At 38.2% G+C, this 22,381-nt stretch overlaps 1 protein-coding gene across 1 annotated transcript; it reads left to right on the forward strand.

Moving 5' to 3' along the window:
• Window positions 1–1,018: 1,018 nt before the first annotated feature.
• Window positions 1,019–1,669, forward strand: LOC141614312 (putative mitochondrial protein AtMg00860). The gene has a single exon (XM_074433068.1). The coding sequence runs from the start codon at window positions 1,019–1,021 to the stop codon at window positions 1,667–1,669; it is 651 nt and encodes a 216-aa protein (XP_074289169.1).
• The last annotated feature ends 20,712 nt before the right edge of the window (window positions 1,670–22,381 follow it).

Below are 22,381 nucleotides of genomic sequence, written 5' to 3' on the forward strand. Positions count from 1 at the left end.
TACCTAGTGTCTCTTGTGGAAGAGCACCAAGCCCATGCATTGGCCTTCCTCCACCCTCCTACCCGGTTTCCCCTAGAAAAGAACAAAGGGTCTTTTGCTTAAAAATTGATCATTCACCATATGTATGTGTGTGTGATAATTTTCATTCATTCATCTTATCAAAAATATTTTAGAGAGAGATAAAAATATTTTTCTCCTTCCTTCCTCTTTCTCCTACCCGGTTTTAGGAGCTAAGACCAAATTATTTTGGGTCATTTTTCCTTACAAATTAATATTGTACTAGTATTTATAATATTGATTTTAATTAAGAGTGTGCTTTGGGTATAAATCCTTGGGAGAGATCCTACACTTGGGTCTTTGTTCATCCAAAAGGAAAGCTCAAGAACAAGAGAGAAGGAGATCTCTCTTGTGCCCTAAAACCGAAAATCCAATGTAAGGATGGAAGATTCTTCTCTTATTTTGATTATAGTTTGCATGCATAAGATCATTTATTAATTTTATGACAAATTAAATTAAAACATATATGAATATGTTAAGTATATAGATCTACTTTTCTTTCAACCACTTGATTTTTTGACTCCGTTTATCTGTCATAGTTTCAGAGCCAAAAAAGCAAATCTTGTTATGGTTCTAAGCAGTTTCCTCTTGTAATGGCTCCCTTCTCATTATCCTTTCCCAACAACTTGTGGGGATAGATTCTTGGGTCATGGGGATTTTACTTAATTGCCCCTAAAATTTTCTTTATTGAGTTACGGCCTTTAGCCTTGGTCTCCTCTTCGATGCTCGGTCATTGGTTGAAATCAATTTAGCTCCGATTTACATCGTTTAGGCAAGGTTAGTGCTCCTCTCCTACCAAGGACACTAATTCTCATATAATATGCATAATAGGAAGCTAAAGACAATAAACGACCCTAATACACACTAAAAATCATAGGAAAGAGGCTAGTTAGGGGACTAAATGTGCGTAAATATGAGTCACATCATTTACTTTGATGATATCTTGGTCTATAGTCCCTCCATGGAAGAGCATATCAAGCAATTGCAAGTATTGTTTGAAACACTTAGGAGTCACAAGCTATATGGCAAGCTAGAGAAGTGTTCTTTTATGCAAAATGAAGTCCATTTCTTGGGGTTCATTATCTCTGACCGTGGCATATTAGTGGACCAAAATAAGGTTAAAGAAATGAAAATATGGCCTACACCAAAGATTATCACGGAAGTGAGGAGTTTCCATGGGCTAGCTTCTTTCTATAAGAGGTTTATCAAGGATTTTAGCACCATTATGGCTCCTATAACCGAGTTTATGAAGAAAGGAGAGCTCAAATGGAGTGACAAAGCCGAGAGTGCCTTCAATGCCATCAAGGAAATACTATGTAAGTCTCCTATTCTTGCCCTACCCGATTTCAATAAGTTGTTTGAAGTTGAGTGTGATGCTAGTGGGATTGGCATTGGAGCCGTGTTATTGCAAGAACGCAAGCCTATTGCCTACTCTAGTGAGAAAATAAGTGGTGCCAAGCTCAACTATTCCACTTATGATAAGGAATTCTATGCCATTGTTAGAGCCTTGACTCATTGGAGTCACTACTTGAAACCAAGGCCCTTGGTGCACCATTTGGATCATGAGGCTCTCAAGTACATCAGTGGCCAACACAAGCTCAATCATAGGTGATACCCATCGTGAGGTGTCAAAAATAATATTTATATTTCCTATTAAAACTAACCTAGGCTAGTGGTAACAGGGTCGAACCACAAAGAGGCAGATGTAAATTCTAGTTGTCTAATTTTAGTCTAAGGTAACGATAAGGTGTGGGGTTTGATTTGAATTGGTCTACAGCTAAGAGTGAATAAAGACAATAAACTTAAAAAGACGGATTAAACAGATAAAGGAAGGGGTACTAGGATGGTCGGTTCATTACAAATTTCGGCAAAGATACTAAACAGGTCTAAATCGAACACAAGTGAGGCGGGAAACAAGAGGTCCTCTCGGTCCACTCTTAACAAATAGCATCTTTCGATCTCGCTATAGGTCCCTAATATCACTAATACTGACTCTCGTCCTGAAGAGTGACTAACGGTCTAAACTATACCTATCTTTCGATCTCAACACAGTTTAGTCATCTTAATTGGTGATCAAATAACTTTCCCTATCTTTCGATCTAATGGGTCAGTCATAAATTAAGCATCTAACTGGTCGCATGCATTCGATTCGTTAAATACAACATTAAAATCAATTAAAATGAAGGGTAACCTCACGAGGTCAGTCGATCGACCAAGAATGTCAGTCGATCGACTGACACGCGAATCAGGCCGTGTTCAATCTATTGCCGCCTATGCTATAACTCGCCTACATCCTAGCACAAATAATCTAGCTACTCATGCAAAGGGTAAAAACAATAATAACGATGATGAAGCTAGCTACTGAATTCATGCTTGAAACGATAAAGTAAACAATTAACATAAACAATGAATTGGTTGTGGGAATCTAGCTAGCAATTCTATACTAATGATGAAATAAAACAATTAACTGAAATTAGGACAAATGAATAACGAATTTGCAGAGGAAAGATTAGGAATAAGAACCGAAGATCCAATGCTTAACAATATTCCAAACCCTAATTCCAAAACTAAATATTATTGTATGAAAACTTGAGTCTAAATCGAGATCCCCTAAACTGAATGTTTATGTTACGTTATATAGCAAACATACGTAACAATTATTATCAAAACCTAAAACTTAATGGGCTTATGCTTCCTCGGTCTTTTAATTCTCGTCTGGAATAGAAGTTTGGTCGATCGACTGCTAGAACTGGTCGATTGACTGGTCTTCAGGAAACAGTAGCTTCTGGAACCCGATGGTTGGTCGATCGACTAAGGGTGGTGGTCGATCGACTGCTTGAGCTGCTACTTGTCTTTTATAATCTCGTGGATTTGTCTTTTGGGCCTTTAATTTGCGCACCAAGCTCGTTCCTCGGGTGAATAATTCACGCCAAATGCAATGCAGGGTACTCGGGGACGGATTTAGCTTGATTTCCGCTGGATTCTTCACATTTCTGCAATAATGTACAAAAACACGAAAGTAGACGGAAATAGGGAAAATAGTAGCATAAACCACATAATTGAGCTCTGAAATCCGTGTAAAATGGGATGTAAAACATCATATAAAAGACACGCATCAAACTTCCCCAAACCAAACCCTTGCTTGTCCCCAAGCAAGAACTAGACTCGATCTAATGACCTAATGGAACGAGTTCAATCTCAGAGCGAAATGCAACATGTAAAGCCTAAACCAATTTAATGCACAACCAACAATCAACTAGCAAATGAATCATGCAAACGAGTTATGAAGTCGTTAGAAATATTGCTGAACCGTTAACTATAGAGACTTAGCAAATTGGACTCTCACGGGTCGCTCATTTCACTCGAATAAGCACAGGTGAAAATAAGAGGATCGAAAGAATTAATTTTGTAGTGACTCTCACCTAACTACGACCCATAAGAACTTGCCTGCAATCTAATATGAAAGTAATCTCTACAACCGTACATACGCATTCCAACCAACAAGAGACCATGACACATGCCGAGGTATGAATATGGAAATGTGAGGTAAGGGTAAGAAGAGGCAAAACGTTTTATGGTAAAGTGGAGGTACAGGTGATCAAGCTAGTACCAAAATGGAACCAAATGGCAACATCCAACTTCTTGCTCATAATCAACAGAAACGGTGCTATAGCAAGCACAAAACTCACAATCTCCAAAATAGTAGTAATCAACCAACTCCCCATAAGATATAAATGGAACATGGGAGCAAAAATCGCCATAAGATAAAGGATTGAATTATGCGAATTTGATTTCTTTCTCTTTCTCGAACCTCGGTCGATCGACCTATAGGGGCAGTCGATCGACTGCTTAAACAGTACAAAACTCTTTTTTTTTTCTTTTTTCGAATCATTTTTTTTCTTTTGTTTCTTTCTTTTCTTTTCATTTCTTTCTCTCTTTTTTCATTTTACAAACATCACCTCAACAGAGCATATGCCACCAAAAACGAGTAACAATCCCAAAAACTAAACTACTAGCTTGACAAGGCAGGCTAAATGTAGGATGTAGTAAATAGGACAAAAAGGATATTTTTGGCAGTGTGGAGCTTATGGGTAAAATAAGAAAAGGGAGACCTCTACCACATGTGTCAACTAACCACAGACCGAATGCGCACAGGTATTAAGCAGATCAAGTTCATATTTATGCACATTTATGTGACATGCCTCATAAGGAGTACTACTCACATCCTAGATAAACTGGTCATGAATGACACCAGTTATAGGCTCTAAATCTCAGAATATATAAGTAGTTTGCCAATTTTCAAAGTCAAGTCTCAAGTTCAGCAAATAATTAACGAAAACTCGTAGAAATGCATATACGACTCTACTAATAACATGTTAATCAAGCAAGGCTTAGGCAAAAACAGGTGCAAATGCTATATCATCCTTGAAATACTACCGTTCCGACTCGACCTATATGCTAAAATAAACGTGCATTTTGTGGAAATTTTTGAAATTTTTCAATTTTTTTGGAATTTTTGTATATATATGAGAAATGAAATAAACAATGCAAAACAAAATGTAAACGTGAATGCAAGCAAATGATATGCGACGCAAAACCCTTCCCCAAACCAAATCGCTCAATGTCCCCATTGTGCAAAATCATATAATGAAAGAAGAGAAACGGGAATTTGCGCAAAATGAAATAAATAAGACATGAAGTGAAAATCGGGAACTCACAAGACTTTAAGCGCAGCAAAAAGGAAACCTCCCCAAACCAGCGTTAGCTAGGAGGTTTCAGTAGCCAGCAGTGCTACTAAAAGGTACCTGAAAAGACAAACAAAATCCACGCATAAAATCGAGAAGACAATTTGAAGCGGTAAAATTGTGCACGAATGAGAAAATTAGAAGAAATAAATAATTGGACCGAAAATAAAGTGGAGTATAAAACTCCCTTAAGTCCGCATATCGACCAAACACAGCAGGGGAAAGGTCGTGAACAGGTACAGCAGCGTCCTCGGTCGATCGACCAAGGATGGCAGTCGATCGACCAATGTGTCAGGAACAGTAGCTCCTGGAAAGTGCATCTCAGTCGATCGACCAATGTGGCCAGTCGATCGACTGAAAGTACTGCTGTACTCCTTATTTCTTCGTATTTGCTCAATAACTTGAGCTAATGAGGTCTAAAAACCTGCAAGTGCATCATAATACGCACCCAAAATTGTGCAAAACCCAAAACAAAGTCTCAAACGTATAAAATCCTAAGCAAGCAAAATAAAATGCGAAGTTTTCGCGCACACAAAAGCAAAAAAGAGTGTCTAACAAAAGTAAATAAAATGAAGTTTATAAAAGCTCGATCAACTAATAGTTGATCAAGAATGACCACGGTATGGCCCACTTCGTCGGCTTCTGGCTACTAGAGGTAGCCTCAACGGTGCTTATTTGAGCAGCTGCACCCTTCTTAGCTTCCACGTCCGTATGGCTCAACGGATCAACACTCTCATCATCTCCCCAGTCAAGGATCTCTTCGGGCTTGTCAGAATCCGAATCAGACTCTCTGGCTTTGACCGGCTCGTCATCAACTACCTCATCAATTCCATAGCTCAGGCAACCAAGACCTCCTCTTTGAATGATCGGCTTCTTCGCAGCTAGAGTGACCTGCAGCTCTTCCTTCCCAAAACCAGCTCCTGCATTATCAGAAATAGACAAATCTTCCTCCAATTTGCTCCCAGTCTGGGGCGGAGGGGTTACAACCGGAACAGAGATAGGTAAATCAAGAAGCACAAAATACAATTTCTTGTCAGAAACCGTGTTACAGGTCACAGGCCACATGGGGTCCCTTTTCTTAGCAGGTTGGGCAAAAACAATAGAATGCTTTCCCACTTTGAAAGTCAAGGTTCCTAGACCGACATCTATGATCGCACCAAAGAAAGTGTGCGAAAATGGCCTACCCAAAATAATTGGTATATGAGCATCCTCAGGTATGTCAAGTACAACAAAGTCAACGGGGAAAAAGAACTTCCCTATTTGGACAGGAATGTCCTCTAAGACCCCTATTGGCAGGACCACAGATCGGTCAGCCATCTGAACTGTCATGTCTGTCACTGCGAACCTAGTCAATTTGAGCTTCCTAGCTAGACTCAAAGGCAAGACGCTTATACTAGCTCCTAGGTCACATAATGCCTTCTCAATAGAGAAGGTACCTATATTGCAAGGAACAGAAAAGCTACCCGGGTCCTCTAGCTTACGGGGTGCAGTGTGAGACAAGTAAGAGCATGACTCTTTAGTTAAAGCGATAGTGTGAACATGTTCAAGCGACTTTTTCTTTGACATGAGTTGTTTCATAAATTTAGGGTAGGCAGGCACCTGATTGACCAACTCAAGGAAGGGTACTTGTACATTCAAGCTACGAATAACTTTTTCAAATTTACTGAAAGATACCTGTTCCTTTGTTGGCACTAGTCTCTCTGGATATCGGGCTGTAAGAAGTACCTTAGCCCTCTCCTCTAAGTTGCGCATGCCGGCATCCGTGGACTTAGGCTGGAAGTCCACTGCTTTCTCCTTGTTAAAGCTCGAATCCTCCTCAGACCGTCTCAAATGTGAGCCATTAACCGTCATCGGATCGAACTTCGGAATTGGGATGGACCCATCAGCACTCGGTCCCGCCCTAACACTTTCGAGTCGTCGTGCCCCGAAACAAATAGTCCCTCAAGTTATCGAGCATCGGAGGACGAACAATATCGCTATCAGCAGTAATCTTGGTCGATCGACCACTATCCTCAGTCGATCGACCAAGGTGCACAGCCCCGTCAGCGATGTAACCCGCATATCGCGATCGATCGCGTGTATCAGTCGATCGACTGATATACCTGGTAGACGCCTTTTTCTTTGAATTACTCGTTTCAGCTTTCTTTTGACTCGGATCTGCCTCATTCTTTTCAACAGCATCCTCGACCATGGCACGCCCCTCCAGGGTGGACCCACTCCTTAACGTGATGGCATTCAAGGTCTCCTTTTGGTCGGTTTGAGTCGGTAAGTGTCCCGGAACTCGAGAGGTACTCTTACTAGCCAATTGAGCAATTTGGCTCTCTAGTAGCTTCATCCCGGCCTCTCGTGCTTGGGACTCCTTCAGCAACAAATTCTTAAACTCAGCAAAATCAGAACCTTGGGATTGATGTTGCTGCTGCGGTACATAAGGAGGTTTCTGATATTGTAGTTGCTTTTGATGAGGGGGCACATAGGGTTGCTGCTGCGGAGGTGGAGTTGGATTTAGGACATTCTGGCTACTCCACCTCAGGTTGGGATGAACATTGGGCTCATAGTAGGTGTTTGTCTGCCTATAATGTTGAAAGGCAGCACAAGACTCAAAAAGACTAGGGCAATTCTTCGAAACGTGTCCCTCAGCTCCACACCTTTCACGACAGACGAAAGGACCGTCTGACACAAAGATTTACTTGGTACATCCCACCTTTAGAAGCTCCTCCCAATTCATATTTGTCAAATCTCGAAGTGAGAGCTTCAAGTGCAAAGAACAGAGGAAGATTCAACACTCTCCTCCGGTTCCCTCTGAATTCCCATACTCAGCCTTGTGGGTAGCTAGATCGTCAATGATCTTCCACTCCTTGGTTGCTCCCAAATTTTCAAAAATCGGCCATTGGTCGCAGCATCCAAAATAGCCCTCTGATCGTCATACAGCCCATTATAGAAATGATTGCACAAGCTCCATTTTTCGAAACCATGGTGCGGTATGGTTCGCACCAGCTTCTTAAATCGAACCCATGCCTCGTGGAAGTTCTCATCCGGCCCCTATTTGAAACTTGTGATTTGAGCTCTAATAGCGATCGTCTTTGAAGCAGAAAAGTACTTCTTGTAGAATGCCAATGCCAAGGAATTCAAGTCAGTAATCCCATGAACGGCTCGGTCCAGATCTCTATACCACTCCCTTGCAGCATCACGAAGGGAGAAGATAAACATGGTCTCCTTGATCTGGTCTTGGGTCACACCGGCTGGTGGGGGTATGGAACAGCAGTAGTCAATAAAGGTCTCCATATGCTTAGCTGCATCTTCATTTGCAGCTCCCCCGAACTGGTTTCTCTCAACCATATTAATGTATGAAGGCTTTGGTTCGAACTTCCTGGCATCTCCTGGTAATTCGAATCCCTTATATAAATTTTCAGCTGTCGGCTCAGAATGACTAGCTATACTTGCTTCCTCGGCCATGACTGGAATTTCTGGAGAAGTGACTGTCTCGGCTGAAGAAGTGGAAACGAGTGAAGAATGTGGGTCTTCTTCGAACAGGTCGTTCTCGTAATAGCTTGACAGAGTACTCAGCTCTTCCTCTGTCGGTAATACCCTTTGTGATCGTCTCAACTCGCGCAAAGATTTCTCTATCTCAGGATCAAATGGTACTAGTTCACCACCCTGTGACCTGCGCATAAGAAGAAACTACAAAAAGAATATAAGAAAAGTTTAAGGACTAGAAGTCCCTTAAACTAAGAAAGACTAAAAATAAAACAACTAAAATTAGAACTATTGCTTCCCCGGCAACGGCGCCAAAATTTGATACCCGTTGTGAGGTGTCAAAAATAATATTTATATTTCCTATTAAAACTAACCTAGGCTAGTGGTAACAGGGTCGAACCACAAGGAGACAGATGTAAATTCTAGTTGTCTAATTTTAGTCTAAGGTAACGATAAGGTGTGGGGTTTCATTTGAATTGGTCTACAGCTAAGAGTGAATAAAGACAATAAACTTAAAAAGACGGATTAAACAGATAAAGGAAGGGGTACTAAGATGGTCGGTTCATTACAGCTTCGGCGGCAGCATACTAAACAGGTCTAAATCGAACACAAGTGAGGCGGGAAACAAGAGGTCCTCTCGGTCCACTCTTAACAAATAGCATCTTTCGATCTCGCTATAGGTCCCTAATATCACTAATACTGACTCTCGTCCTGAAGAGTGACTAACGGTCTAAACTATACCTATCTTTCGATCTCAACACAGTTTAGTCATCTTAATTGGTGATCAAATAACTTTCCCTATCTTTCGATCTAATGGGTCAGTCATAAATTAAGCATCTAACTGGTCGCATGCATTCGATTCGTTAAATACAACATTAAAATCAATTAAAACGAAGGGTAACCTCACGAGGTCAGTCAATCGACCAAGAATGTCAGTCGATCGACTGACACGCGAATCAGGCCGTGTTCAATCTATTGCCGCCTATGCTATAACTCGCCTACATCCTAGCACAAATAATCTAGCTACTCATGCTAAGGGTAAAAACAATAATAACGACGATGAAACTAGCTACTGAATTCATGCTTGAAACGATAAAGTAAACAATTAACATAAACAATGAATTGGTTGCGGGAATCTAGCTAGCAATTCTATACTAATGATGAAATAAAACAATTAACTGAAATTAGGACAGATGAATACCGAATTTGTAGAGGAAAGATTAGGAATAAGAACCAAAGATCCAATGCTTAACAATAATCCAAACCCTAATTCCAAAACTAAATATTATTGTATGAAAACTTGAGTCTAAATCGAGATCCCCTAAACTGAATGTTTATGTTACGTTATATAGCAAACATACGTAACAATTATTATCAAAACCTAAAACTTAGTGGGCTTATGCTTCCTCGGTCTTTTAATTCTCGTCTGGAATAGCAGTTTGGTCGATCGACTGCTAGAACTGGTCGATCGACTGGTCTTCAGTAAACAATAGCTTCTGGAACCCGATGGTTGGTCGATCGACTAAGGGTGGTGGTCGATCGACTGCTTGAGCTGCTACTTGTCTTTTATAATCTCGTGGATTTGTCTTTTGGGCCTTGAATTTGCGCACCAAGCTCGTTCCTCGGGTGAATACATCACGCCAAATGTAATGCTGGGTACTCGGGGACGGATTTAGCTTGATTTCCGCTGGATTCTTCACATTTCTGCAATAATGTACAAAAACACGAAAGTAGACGGAAATAGGGAAAATAGTAGCATAAACCACATAATTGAGCTCTGAAATGCGTGTAAAATGGGATGTAAAACATCATATAAAAGACACGCATCAATAGGCATGCTAAATGGGTAGAGTTCCTACAATCATTCAATTTTTCAAGCAAGTACATAGAGGGGAAAGATAATGTTGTGGCCAATGCTTTATCAAGAAGATTCATTATGTTAAGTTACATGGAGCAAAGAGTACTTGGGTTTGAGTTCATGAAAGAGCTATATGAAGAGGATCCGGATTTCAAAGAGGAATAGGAGCTACTAAAATCCGCTCAAATTAAGAAAGGGAGTCCTTACTTGGTTCAAAATGTTGGGAAATGTGTCCTCAACAATAGTGCGATCACATGATTTAAGTATCATTATTAAATCTCATTTTAAGAATACAATTGGGAAGTAATATTGTTACTGTCAACTGGTCAACATATATCGGTAATGATTGGCTGACTAGAGTTTGACATTACTGTCGTGTGACGGTGGTGATCAGTTGACCCCCTAGGTCATACCTATAGGGCAATACTCTTAATTGATCATTTAATTAATCGTATAGTGTTACGAGTTAATTAAATTACTTGAAAAATTGACGGACGATTTTGGAAGTAAAATTTACGTATCATATTGAAATGAGATTAAATGAGATACGGTCTGAGTAATCGAATTGTTTCATTACTCGGATGAAATTATTGTTTAAAGAAACAATCAAAGTTGAATGAATTTTTGTAAATACGATTTATAAATTGGTAAAAATTTTGGCACAAGTAATTATGAAATTACTAAGTCGATTTTTGTATGTGACGTATTTTTATTAATACGTTGATTTTTAATATGTTAAAAATACATAACAAATTTATGTGACATGTGACATGTGACATATTGACAATTGACAAAAATAATATGGATCCCATATTATCATTTGTGCCGAAAATAGGAGGAGGTTTAAACAAATATTGTGGTTGTTTAATTAGTGGTGAACATAATGATGATTAACCTAATTCTAGCCATGCACCCTACACTTTCTTGTGAAGAACAAATTGTGCATGCATTGGCCTTAACCTCTCCTCCTACCCGGTTCTACCTAGAGAAGAACAAGGAGTTCTTTTGCTTATTTTAATTATTATTCACAATATGTATTGTAGTGTAATAATTTTATTCATTCACTTTTTCATAATATAATTTTTAGAGAGATAAAAATTACCTTCCTTCTCACTTCCTCTCCTACCCGGTTTTAGGAGTATAACCAAAGATTTTTGGTTCAATTTTTCACTAAGATTAATATTATACTAGCTCTAATAATATTAATTAGATTAAGAGAAAGCCTTGGGTATATAGCATAGGGAGAGATCTTACTCTTAGATCTTTGTTCTTCCATTGGAATAAGCTCAAGAACAAAAGAGAAAGGTGATCTCTTTTGTGCCCTAATAGCCGAAATACTTCAATGTAAGGAGATTATTTCTCTTCTCTTTTATTAATGTTTGCATGCATAAGATCCGTTTTAATTTATGACAAATTAATTAGACATATATGAGTATGTTAAATATGTATATAGATCTACATTTCCTTCAATTGGTATCAGAGCCACGGTTGTTTGCATGCAAATTGGTTAAAAGTTTTTCCGAGTTATATGAATAACAAAATAAAACTTGTAAAATTTGTGTTATTATGATATATCACGAAATAATTACATGCATGTTAATATTTCTGGTCCTAAAGTGTTTTAGGATTTTTGGTTAATTTTTCGGATTTTTATTGTTCATATTTAATAATAATGACATTTAAATGTGATTTTATGAGTAAAAATGTCATTTTTGGTCGAAAATTAGCTATACTTCGAATTTTCACTTGGTTTTTGGATATGTTGTTACATATATTATTTTGAGATAACCTGTAAATTTTCATAATTTTTGCACTTGTTATGCTCGAAAAATGAATTTTTCATTATTAAATTCGGATTTAAGAGAAAAATAGGTTAATATGAGTTAAATTTCGAATCTGGTCATAGAAAATTTATATGTTGTCACATGCAATTTTACAAGATGTGTGTAAAATAATTGGCTATAAAGAAGTCTTTTAGCATGATTTATGAATTTTTGAAGAAAAATGGCATAAATAGTGACATTATTAGTTGAAAATTAATAAAACATATTCTATGACTTAGGAAAAACGTTTAATGTTGCATTTTATCATATTTTTCAGATCTAAAATTGAAAAGTTAATGAAAATAATTTTTCCATGTTTTAATGATTATTTTATTAAATATCGATAAACCGCAACATTGTTTTTCCGGAAAAATTTCGAAATTTTTAACCTAAGATTTTGAACATTATGAGTGTCATGGGATTTTTTCCAGAATGTTCATGAATTTAAATTTCAAATTTTGAATTTATTTGAAATTTTTGGATTTATTTGAAGTTTAATAGCTTATTTTTGTAATTTTTGTCCATTTATGAACAATTTTGTAAATAAAAGTTAATTATGGTCAAATTATTAGTGAAGACTATATTTTGAGTCCTAAGAGGTTAGGGTAATTAACTTATGCATAAATATGAGTTTATGCATTTTTGTGATTATAAAATGTTGAAATCACGCAAATCCGTAAAAACCGAGTAATATACGATATTGGCAATTTAAAGGCGATTTAGCATAAAAATTGAGCATGTTCATACATATTATAATGCTGCATTTTTATTTATGATTGTCATAATTTTAATTTATGTAATTTTGAATTATGTAATTTTACTTAGTATGGCCTTAGATTTTAATTGGTATTTACCGAAATGTATGGGAATATCGATTCGGTTGTAATTTTTATTGTGATCTCGTATCACCGTTTTGTAATATTTAATAGATTTATTTTATTTTAGTTACAAATGTATAATAGGAAATTATGTAATTTATTATGTAATTTTATTCATTCCGGAGTTCCTAAAGACGGATTTCTTCAAGAATGGCGATACATAAAGACGGTGTTACCTCAAGATGCGTGCCACAACCGAAGTTCAAGGGACCAATGGAGTTGGTTTCCGAATATGTAATAGATTAATAGTTTTTCTATTTTAGGAAAGGCCATACTAGGATTTATTTATCTTTATGCTTGCATTTTAATTTTATGTTACATGCATCGCTAAATCGCCGTAACTAAAACATGCATCTTATTTTATCGAGTTTATCGACCGTGTCAATTAGAATTATCGTAGTTCACCGCTTTAGTTCACTTAAAACGTGATAGATAATAAATTGACATGACCTCTCGCTAAAACAATTAATTGAGATATAGCCTTACCAAATAGTAGAAACCATGAAAACCTATTTCGCGAGGGAGTGCACTCGGCCCTACCGGGTACAAACCTTGTTACGTAGGGGAAGTGGGTGATGAATGTTAAATCCACCGAATTCATGTTGATAAGGGATGTATCGGCCCTACCGTGCCCAAGTTGATATGGATTTGGATCATGGACACATTTATTCGAAATTTGGATTGAACTCAACAAAAGTTTTTGATAAGGGATGTATCGGCCCTACCGTGCCCTTGTCGAATGTGTTTTGGGCTAAAGATAAATGTTAATGTAATATTATCGACCAAGAGTTCTAAAAGTAGAATCGATTAAACGTTAATCCACCGAGTTATATTGATAAAGGATGAATCGGCCCTACCGTACCTAAGTCGATATGAATTTGGGTCTTGGAATCATTTATTATAGTTGGGTAGAGGTCACTATATGAATGATCATATCTTGTTAAATTTGCAAGTATGATTTAAAAGGACAAATGTTAATATTTCCTTTCCTCCATATTTGTAGTGCAATGAATCCATCAAATGCTACCGCACCCATTACTATTGAGTCATATCACCATGTTCTTGACGACGTTTGCTCCAACAACAATTTCGATACAACTAGAGAACTTCATTTCGGGATGGGTTCGGATGGAAACCTTAATTTCATCACCACTTCTAAACCACCCACTACTACTAGACCTCGTGTGAGTCCGTCTCAGGAAGACTACCTCATGCAAGCTATAGGGTCTTTGTCTCTGGAAGACAAAGATGCCAAAGCTAGTGGGAGCTCTAGCAATCAAGTTCTTGCTACAAAGGGCAAGAGGTTCAAGAAGAAAGGAAAGAAAATCAAAAACTTCAAGCAAGTTAATGATGAGTGCCATTATTGCTATGGCATGGGACATTGGCTTAGGAATTGCCCTATGTATTTGCGAAATATAAGGGAAGGACTCATTACTCCAAAAGGTACAATTCCTAAAGAAATTTATGTTATTGATATAAATTATACTTCCACTACGACATGGGTACTAGATACCGGTTGTGGTTCTCACCTTTGTAATCATTTACAGGGTTTAAGAGATGTGGAGAAGCTTAGCAAGGGAGATGTGGATCTTCGACTTGGAAATGGAGCTCGGGTAGCGGCCGAATCCAAAGGAACTTATGTTCTAGCTTTGCCAAACGGTTTTGAGTTGTATTTGCATAATTGTTTTTATGTTCCTACGCTCTCTAAAAACATTATCTCAATCGCCATGCTAGACATGGACGGTTTTTGTTTTGTCATTAAGAACAATCGTTGCTCTATTTCTAGGAATGATTTGGTTATTGGCCAAGCTTCTTCCATTAATGGCATTTACATTTTAGAGACCTCAAATCCAACAAATGATATTTATAACATACAATCAAAGAAACTCAAAACAAGTGACCCAAGTGAAGCGTTCATTTGGCATTGTCGATTAGGTCATATAAACGAGAATCGCATCAAAATATTAATTTCGACTAATGTGATTAAACCATTTGATTATCAATCATTTGGTACATGCGAATATTGCCTACTTGGCAAAATGACTCGTAATCCTTTTAGTGGTAAAGGGACACGAGCTAGTGAGCTATTGGGACTCATACACACCGATGTATGTGGACCAATGAGTATCACCGCTCGTGGTAATTATGACTACTTTATAACCTTCACCGATGACTTAAGTAGACATGGGCATGTCTATTTAATGAGACATAAAAGTGAAGCGTTTGAGAAATTCAAGGAATTTCAAAACGAAGTAGAAAACCAATTGAACAAAAGGATTAAGGCACTACGATCCGATCGTGGTGGTGAATACCTTAGTCTTGAATTTGATTCACACTTGAAAAGTCGTGGTATTATATCACAACTTTCTCCACCCGGAACACCACAACACAATGGTGTTGCCGAAAGGAGAAATCGAACCCTACTTGATATGGTTCGATCCATGATGAGTCAAACCGAGTTGCCGAACTCGTTTTGGGGATTTGCGATTCAAACCGCAATTCGATCTTTGAACAATAGTCCCACAAAGTCCACCGAAAAGACTCCATGTGAGATGTGGACGGGTAAGATCCCAAATATTTCCTATATGAAGATTTGGGGATGTGATGCTTACGTCAAAACTAAGAACGACAACAAGCTTGCCCCAAGATCCGAAAAATGCACCTTTGTAGGTTACCCCTCGACCTCTCGAGGATATTACTTCTATAAACCTCAAGATCATAAAGTGTTTGTGTCTTGCGAGGCTGTCTTTTTAGAAAGAGAATTTATTTCTAAGAGACAGTGGGAGAAATTTTGAACTTGACGAAGTTCAAGAGCCACAAACCGAGATAGAGACGCAAGAAGATGTTCCTTCGTCGTCTAACGCGGTTGTACCTCCTCCACTAAGAAGGACGGGCCGAGTAATTAGCCATCCTGATCGATATGTGGGACTTATCGAAGAAGATGGAACACTCGATGTGTTACTTATGGAAAGTGACGAGCCCGCCACCTACAAGGCCACAATCTCTAGTCCTAATTCCACCTTATGGCTTGAAGCCATGAAATCCGAAATGGATTCTATGCTTGAAAACCAAGTTTGGGACTTGGTAGATTTGCCTAAAGGGGCAAGACCCCTCCAATGCAAATGGATATTCAAAGTCAAAAATGGCATAGAAGGACATGACGATGTCTACAAAGCTAGGCTAGTGGCAAAAGGATTTACCCAAGTCCAAGGTCTCCATTATGATGAGACCTTCGCCCCCGTAGCCATGCTAAGATCCATACGGATTTTGTTAGCGATCGCCGCATTTCATGATTATGAAATTTGGCAAATGGATGTCAAAACCGCTTTTCTAAATGGGCATTTAGAAGAGGAGGTGTACATGATACAACCCGAAGGTTTTGTTGATTCTAAAAATCCTAACAAAGTGTGCAAGCTTAAGAGATCCATTTATGGTCTTAAGCAAGCATCTAGAAGTTGGAATCATCGATTCAATCATGTTATAAAAGAAAATGGTTTCACTCGAAATGTTGAGTAACCATGTTTATACATGAAATTTAGTGGGAGCAATGTTGTGTTCCTAATCTTGTATGTCGATGACATACTACTCATTGGAAATGATATTCCAATGTTGTCTTCTGTTAAGAAGTGGTTAGGTAACCACTTCCAAATGAAGGATTTAGGAGAGGCACAACGCATATTAGGTATCTGGATCTATAGAGATAGACCCAAGAGGATATTGGCACTAAGTCAAGAGTCTTATGTTGATAAGATTCTTCGACGATTCAGCATGGACAAATCCAAAAGGGGTTTGGTACCAATGGTAACCGGAACGATATTGAGCCAGACTCAATGTCCCTCCGAACCCCATGATGTTGAACGCATGAAGTTGATCCCTTACGCTTCCGCTGTTGGATCAATCATGTATGCCATGATATGCACACGTCCTGATGTCTCGTATGCCTTGAGCATGACGAGTAGATATCAAGCAAATCCGGGTGAGAGTCACTGGATTGCTGTCAAGAACATCCTTAAGTACTTGAGAAGAACTAAGGACTCTATCCTTGTGTTTGGAGGAGACACCGAGTTGCGTGTTACAGGATACACGGACTCAAGTTTTCAAACAGATAGAGATGACATGAAATCACAAGTCGGTTTTGTTTTCATGCTCAATGGTGGTGCCGTAAAATGGAGAAGCTTCAAGGAAGTCAGAATCGCGGATTCAACAACGGAGGTCGAGTACATTGCGGCATCGGAGGCTGCCAAGGAAGCTATGTGGATCAAGCAATTCACGGAAGGTCTAAAAGTAGTACCTACCGCCGATGATCCCATCACTCTCTATTGTGATAATAGTGGGACGATCTTCCAAGCTAAGGAGCCCAAGTCTAGTAATAGATCTAGACATGTACTTAGAAAATATCATGTAATAAGAGATTTCATTGAAAGAAAGGAAATTGCGATTTGTAAGGTTGGGACGGATGACAACATAGCCGATCCGCTCACCAAGCCTTTATCGCAAGCTAAGCATGATGGGCATGTTACGTCCATGGGACTTAAACGTGTACCAAATTTCTGTTAGATTTTGAAATGAAATAAAAGTGTTGTTTTTGTTCATGTTCATAATCGCATTTGTCTTTTATCCTTAATTTATACTTTGTTACATCCAAACGGGTTGTAGAGACAATTGAACCTCGTTAAAGTGAACATGGATTAACATTGTTTTGCCTATAGTTACTTATATGAGGTGACGTCTCGAAGTGACTAGAGTGTGAGGCGATTGATGGCAAGTTCAAGTGCCATACGGTCATGTGAGATGACTAGTCGATCACATAGGCGGTGATGTTAGGAACATTTTGTCGGGCCTTATGACCGCTTATAGAGTTTGGCAAATTTATATAGCCTGGTCGTGGCGAGAGCTACTATAGTATTCAAATGAGTCGATTCTTTTGACTAAAGACTATTCGCCTAAGATGGCACATTTTCAGATTAACTTTGATTTGTGTTACTACGACCTTCGTAAATGGGGTCAAATGGGCATATTTTGGGTTATGATGGTGTGGCTAGTCGAAGGGAATGAGTGCGATAGGAATTGTCCACCCCTAGTCAGGGTTATAACAATATCTCAGGGCCACTCGAGGAGTAATGAACTGGAAATGCGTGGCCACGCTCGGAAGGTATCCAGTGTGGATAAATCCGGTCAATCAGTTATTCTCCAGATCGAGGAAACCACTCTCGATATGATCACTTGCAAGTACGACCTGAAAGACACCTTGCATTGAGTGGGAGATAGTAATAGGACAAGAGAATTGGTGACGCACACTTGTCGAGGACAAGTGGGAGATTGTTGGGAAATGTGTCCTCAACAATAGTGCGATCACATGATTTAAGTATCATTATTAAATCTCATTTTAAGAATACAATTGGGAAGTAATATTGTTCTTCAACAATCGGTCAACATATATCGGTAATGATTGGCTGACTAGAGTTTGACATTACTGTCGTGTGACGGTGGTGATCAGTTGACCCCCTAGGTCATACCTATAGGGCAATACTCTTAATTGATCATTTAATTAATCGTATAGTGTTACGAGTTAATTAAATTACTTGAAAAATTGACGGACGATTTTGGAAGTAAAATTTACGTATCATATTGAAATGAGATTAAATGAGATACGGTCTGAGTAATCGAATTGTTTCATTACTCGGATGAAATTATTGTTTAAAGAAACAATCAAAGTTGAATGAATTTTTGTAAATACGATTTATAAATTGGTAAAAATTTTGGCACAAGTAATTATGAAATTACTAAGTCGATTTTTGTATGTGACGTATTTTTATTAATACGTTGATTTTTAATATGTTAAAAATACATAACAAATTTATGTGACATGTGACATGTGACATATTGACAATTGACAAAAATAATATGGATCCCATATTATCATTTGTGCCGAAAATAGGAGGAGGTTTAAACAAATATTGTGGTTGTTTAATTAGTGGTGAACATAATGATGATTAACCTAATTCTAGCCATGCACCCTACACTTTCTTGTGAAGAACAAATTGTGCATGCATTGGCCTTAACCTCTCCTCCTACCCGGTTCTACCTAGAGAAGAACAAGGAGTTCTTTTGCTTATTTTAATTATTATTCACAATATGTATTGTAGTGTAATAATTTTATTCATTCACTTTTTCATAATATAATTTTTAGAGAGATAAAAATTACCTTCCTTCTCACTTCCTCTCCTACCCGGTTTTAGGAGTATAACCAAAGATTTTTGGTTCAATTTTTCACTAAGATTAATATTATACTAGCTCTAATAATATTAATTAGATTAAGAGAAAGCCTTGGGTATATAGCATAGGGAGAGATCTTACTCTTAGATCTTTGTTCTTCCATTGGAATAAGCTCAAGAACAAAAGAGAAAGGTGATCTCTTTTGTGCCCTAATAGCCGAAATACTTCAATGTAAGGAGATTATTTCTCTTCTCTTTTATTAATGTTTGCATGCATAAGATCCGTTTTAATTTATGACAAATTAATTAGACATATATGAGTATGTTAAATATGTATATAGATCTACATTTCCTTCACAAAATGGGTTCTTGTTCCTTGGGAACCGGTTGTGCATACCTAAGGGTCCTTATAGAAGCTTATTGGTGAGGGAAGTGCATTCCAACGGGCTTGCGGGTCATTTTGGTATCCAAAAGACTTATGACATACTCGAAGAGCAATTCTGTTGGCCTAAGATGCTTGGTTATGTCCAAGATGTGATTGATACCGTCGTCAGGTACCAAAAATAAATACCTAAGTACAACTAACAAAAGTCAGCGGTAAGTAGGGTCGATCTCCACATGGAGGCGGTCACTATCTACTTGTCAATTCAGTCTGTCTACAGTCACAAAGGGGGGGGTTAAATGTTTGAAAAAAACTAAATGAGATTAAAGTAAGAGGAAGGAGTAGGAGGGATTAGCAAAAAAGAGAGGAAACTAGGATTGTCGGGTCATCAATTAATATCAGTTAAGTGCAGCTAAGGTCACAGATCAGTCAATTGTATCGGCCTAAGGGGCAACGAATATCTCCTTCCGGTCTAATTCGCCCTAAAATACTATTAGCTTAGCTTCCTCCCTCACTAAAGCATCCTATTGTTCACTGCGGGTCTCACCCCTTCCAACCTTCCGGTCTAGGTTAAGGCTTACCAAGATTAATTAAGCTAAATGCATCGATTCAAGTAGCTGGTTACAGTTAGTTGCAGTGATTAACATCAAAGACATGATAACAATGGAAGATCTGTAAACCTAATTAGCAACTAACAATAATCATCGAATCCCCTAAATCCTAGCGGGAGGATTAGCTAGACATAATGGAAAATAAAGCAAGAGTGAAAAACAGAGAAATAAACGACATCGCAAAATAAAGAGAGTATAGAGAAAGAGAAAGAGTAAAAGGGAGAATTACTGATTAAGAGATCGGGAAATTAGAGTCACAGTAATGTTGAACAGTATCCCGAGGTAAAGATGTAAAAGAAGAATTATCCAAACCCTAATTACCTCTCTCCTATTTATAGGAGACGGATTTTATTCAACCTAAAACATAATAAAAAGTCGAAAGCCCGTGTCCAGTAGATAAATACTCGATCGAGCCATTTGAACTGCTCGATCGAACAAAATCCAGCAAAAACCACTCGATCGAGTAAACAAGCAACTCAATCGAGGAACCCCTAAATAACACAACTCGATCGAACACTAAAAGCATTCGATCGAGGTCTTATCTTCTCCAAAAGTGCTCGATCGATCAATAACGCCTTCGACGAGTGACTTTGACTCAGCCAGCTCATTATGTCGTCAGTTCCAGCTATGACTTGTCGATTTAGCTTCCGAAATGTCATCACGCATCCCAAGATAGTAGCATTCCCGCTCCAAATTCACTCCTCCTCTAAATGCAAACAAAAAGGACAATAAAATGGCTCGAATCCGCTATTTCTGGTCCATTCCTGCAAATAAAGAAAAATAAACCAAAGTAGAATATTCTGGGCATTTCGTAGCATAAAACTACGAGAATCGCATAGAAATACGTGCATAAGAGGCGTATAAAAACTATATAAAATGCACGTATCAAATCTCCCCAAACCGAACCTTTACTCGTCCTCGAGTAAACTAAATGCAAACTAATGGAACGGAAAAGATAGCTCAGAGCTAGCTACAAATGCCCACTCAAACCAATTTAATGCAAGCAACTAATACTTATAGCGAAACAGTCAAATGCAAACGAGTTATAAGATGTTTATAATAGAGTTGAACCGTCGACCTTGCAAGACCTTTAATAATGGATTCTCACGGGTCGCTCTTCTCTCATGATGCATAGGGTAAGCAATTAAATGTAAGAGAGAAAGAAATATAGTCGCTCACCTAAACTACGACCGGCATAAACATGAATGCAACTAATATGATAGACAATTCTAACTACCGTGCATACATTCCAACCAAACAAGGTCCGTGACAGCCGAGGGCTTACAAAAGTTATGGTAAAGTGAGGTAATGGGTAAGAAAAGGCAAAACATTTATGAGAATGTGAGGCTAAAGCGTCAAGCTAGCTACCTAATGAAACCATACTAATCAACATCCGATTCTTATTCTAATAAAATTAAGCACAAGTGCCCTTTATTTGGCACAAAAACTCACCAAACCGAACTGAACAATACTCCTCATAAAATCAAAATATAACATAAGAGTAAAAACCGTCACAATCTTTTTTTTTTTTTTTTTTTTTTTGTTTTTGTTTTTGGGAAAAGGTAAGTTTATATTAATGCCAAATCACCAAATACACTTATAAGGGATCCTCCCTAAACATCTTACTGCCAAGCAATGAGACTATCCACCCATTGCTTAGCTACACTAGACATCTTGATATCACTTTTACATCGCATTCTATTACATAATTGTGTCCTAAAATTTTGAAACACAAATCCAGGTTTGGGAACCAACTGATTAAATCTACTGCAGTTCATATGATACCAAATCTGGTACATCAATGTAGCAATCCCAGCAGCTATAACATGCTTCACCATCAGAGATCGTACTCTCAGGTGTATCCACTAATGAAGCACCCCCTGTTCTGGTAATGTGATATGCATCCATTAGGCCAATAACAGCATACACCTCTTACTGAAACCACATTTGAAAAAAAGATGCTCCAGAGATTCCTCTTCATTCCCACATAAGAAACAACAATTGGTCTGAATAATGTTCATAGTAATCAATCTGTCTTGAGTTAATAACCTCTTTTGAGCAGCTAGCCAGATGAAAAAGGCATGCTTAGGTTGCAACATCCTATTACTCATCCAAGGGTGCCACTCCACCTGCATCCCCTCTTCTTCCAACCATTGATAACCAAGTTTACTCGTGTATTGTTGCCCTGTATCCCTCCAAGAAGCATCAAAAAGAAAATGATTAAGTATCTCCTTTACCCAGCAAATCTTCCTCCAAGCCCAGCTGGAAGAGGGTGAAGGTTTATAATTTTTCCAAGTCTGATGCTTCAGATAGACAACATGAATCCATCTAACCCACA

This window comes from Silene latifolia, chromosome 11 (genome assembly GCF_048544455.1).
Source record: "Silene latifolia isolate original U9 population chromosome 11, ASM4854445v1, whole genome shotgun sequence".
In the NCBI taxonomy this organism is placed as follows: Eukaryota; Viridiplantae; Streptophyta; class Magnoliopsida; order Caryophyllales; family Caryophyllaceae; genus Silene; species Silene latifolia.

Coding starts and splice junctions, on each gene's coding strand:
- LOC141614312 (XM_074433068.1), top strand. CDS start 1,019: ATGGAAGAGCATATCAAGCAATTGCAAGTATTGTTTGAAACACTTAGG.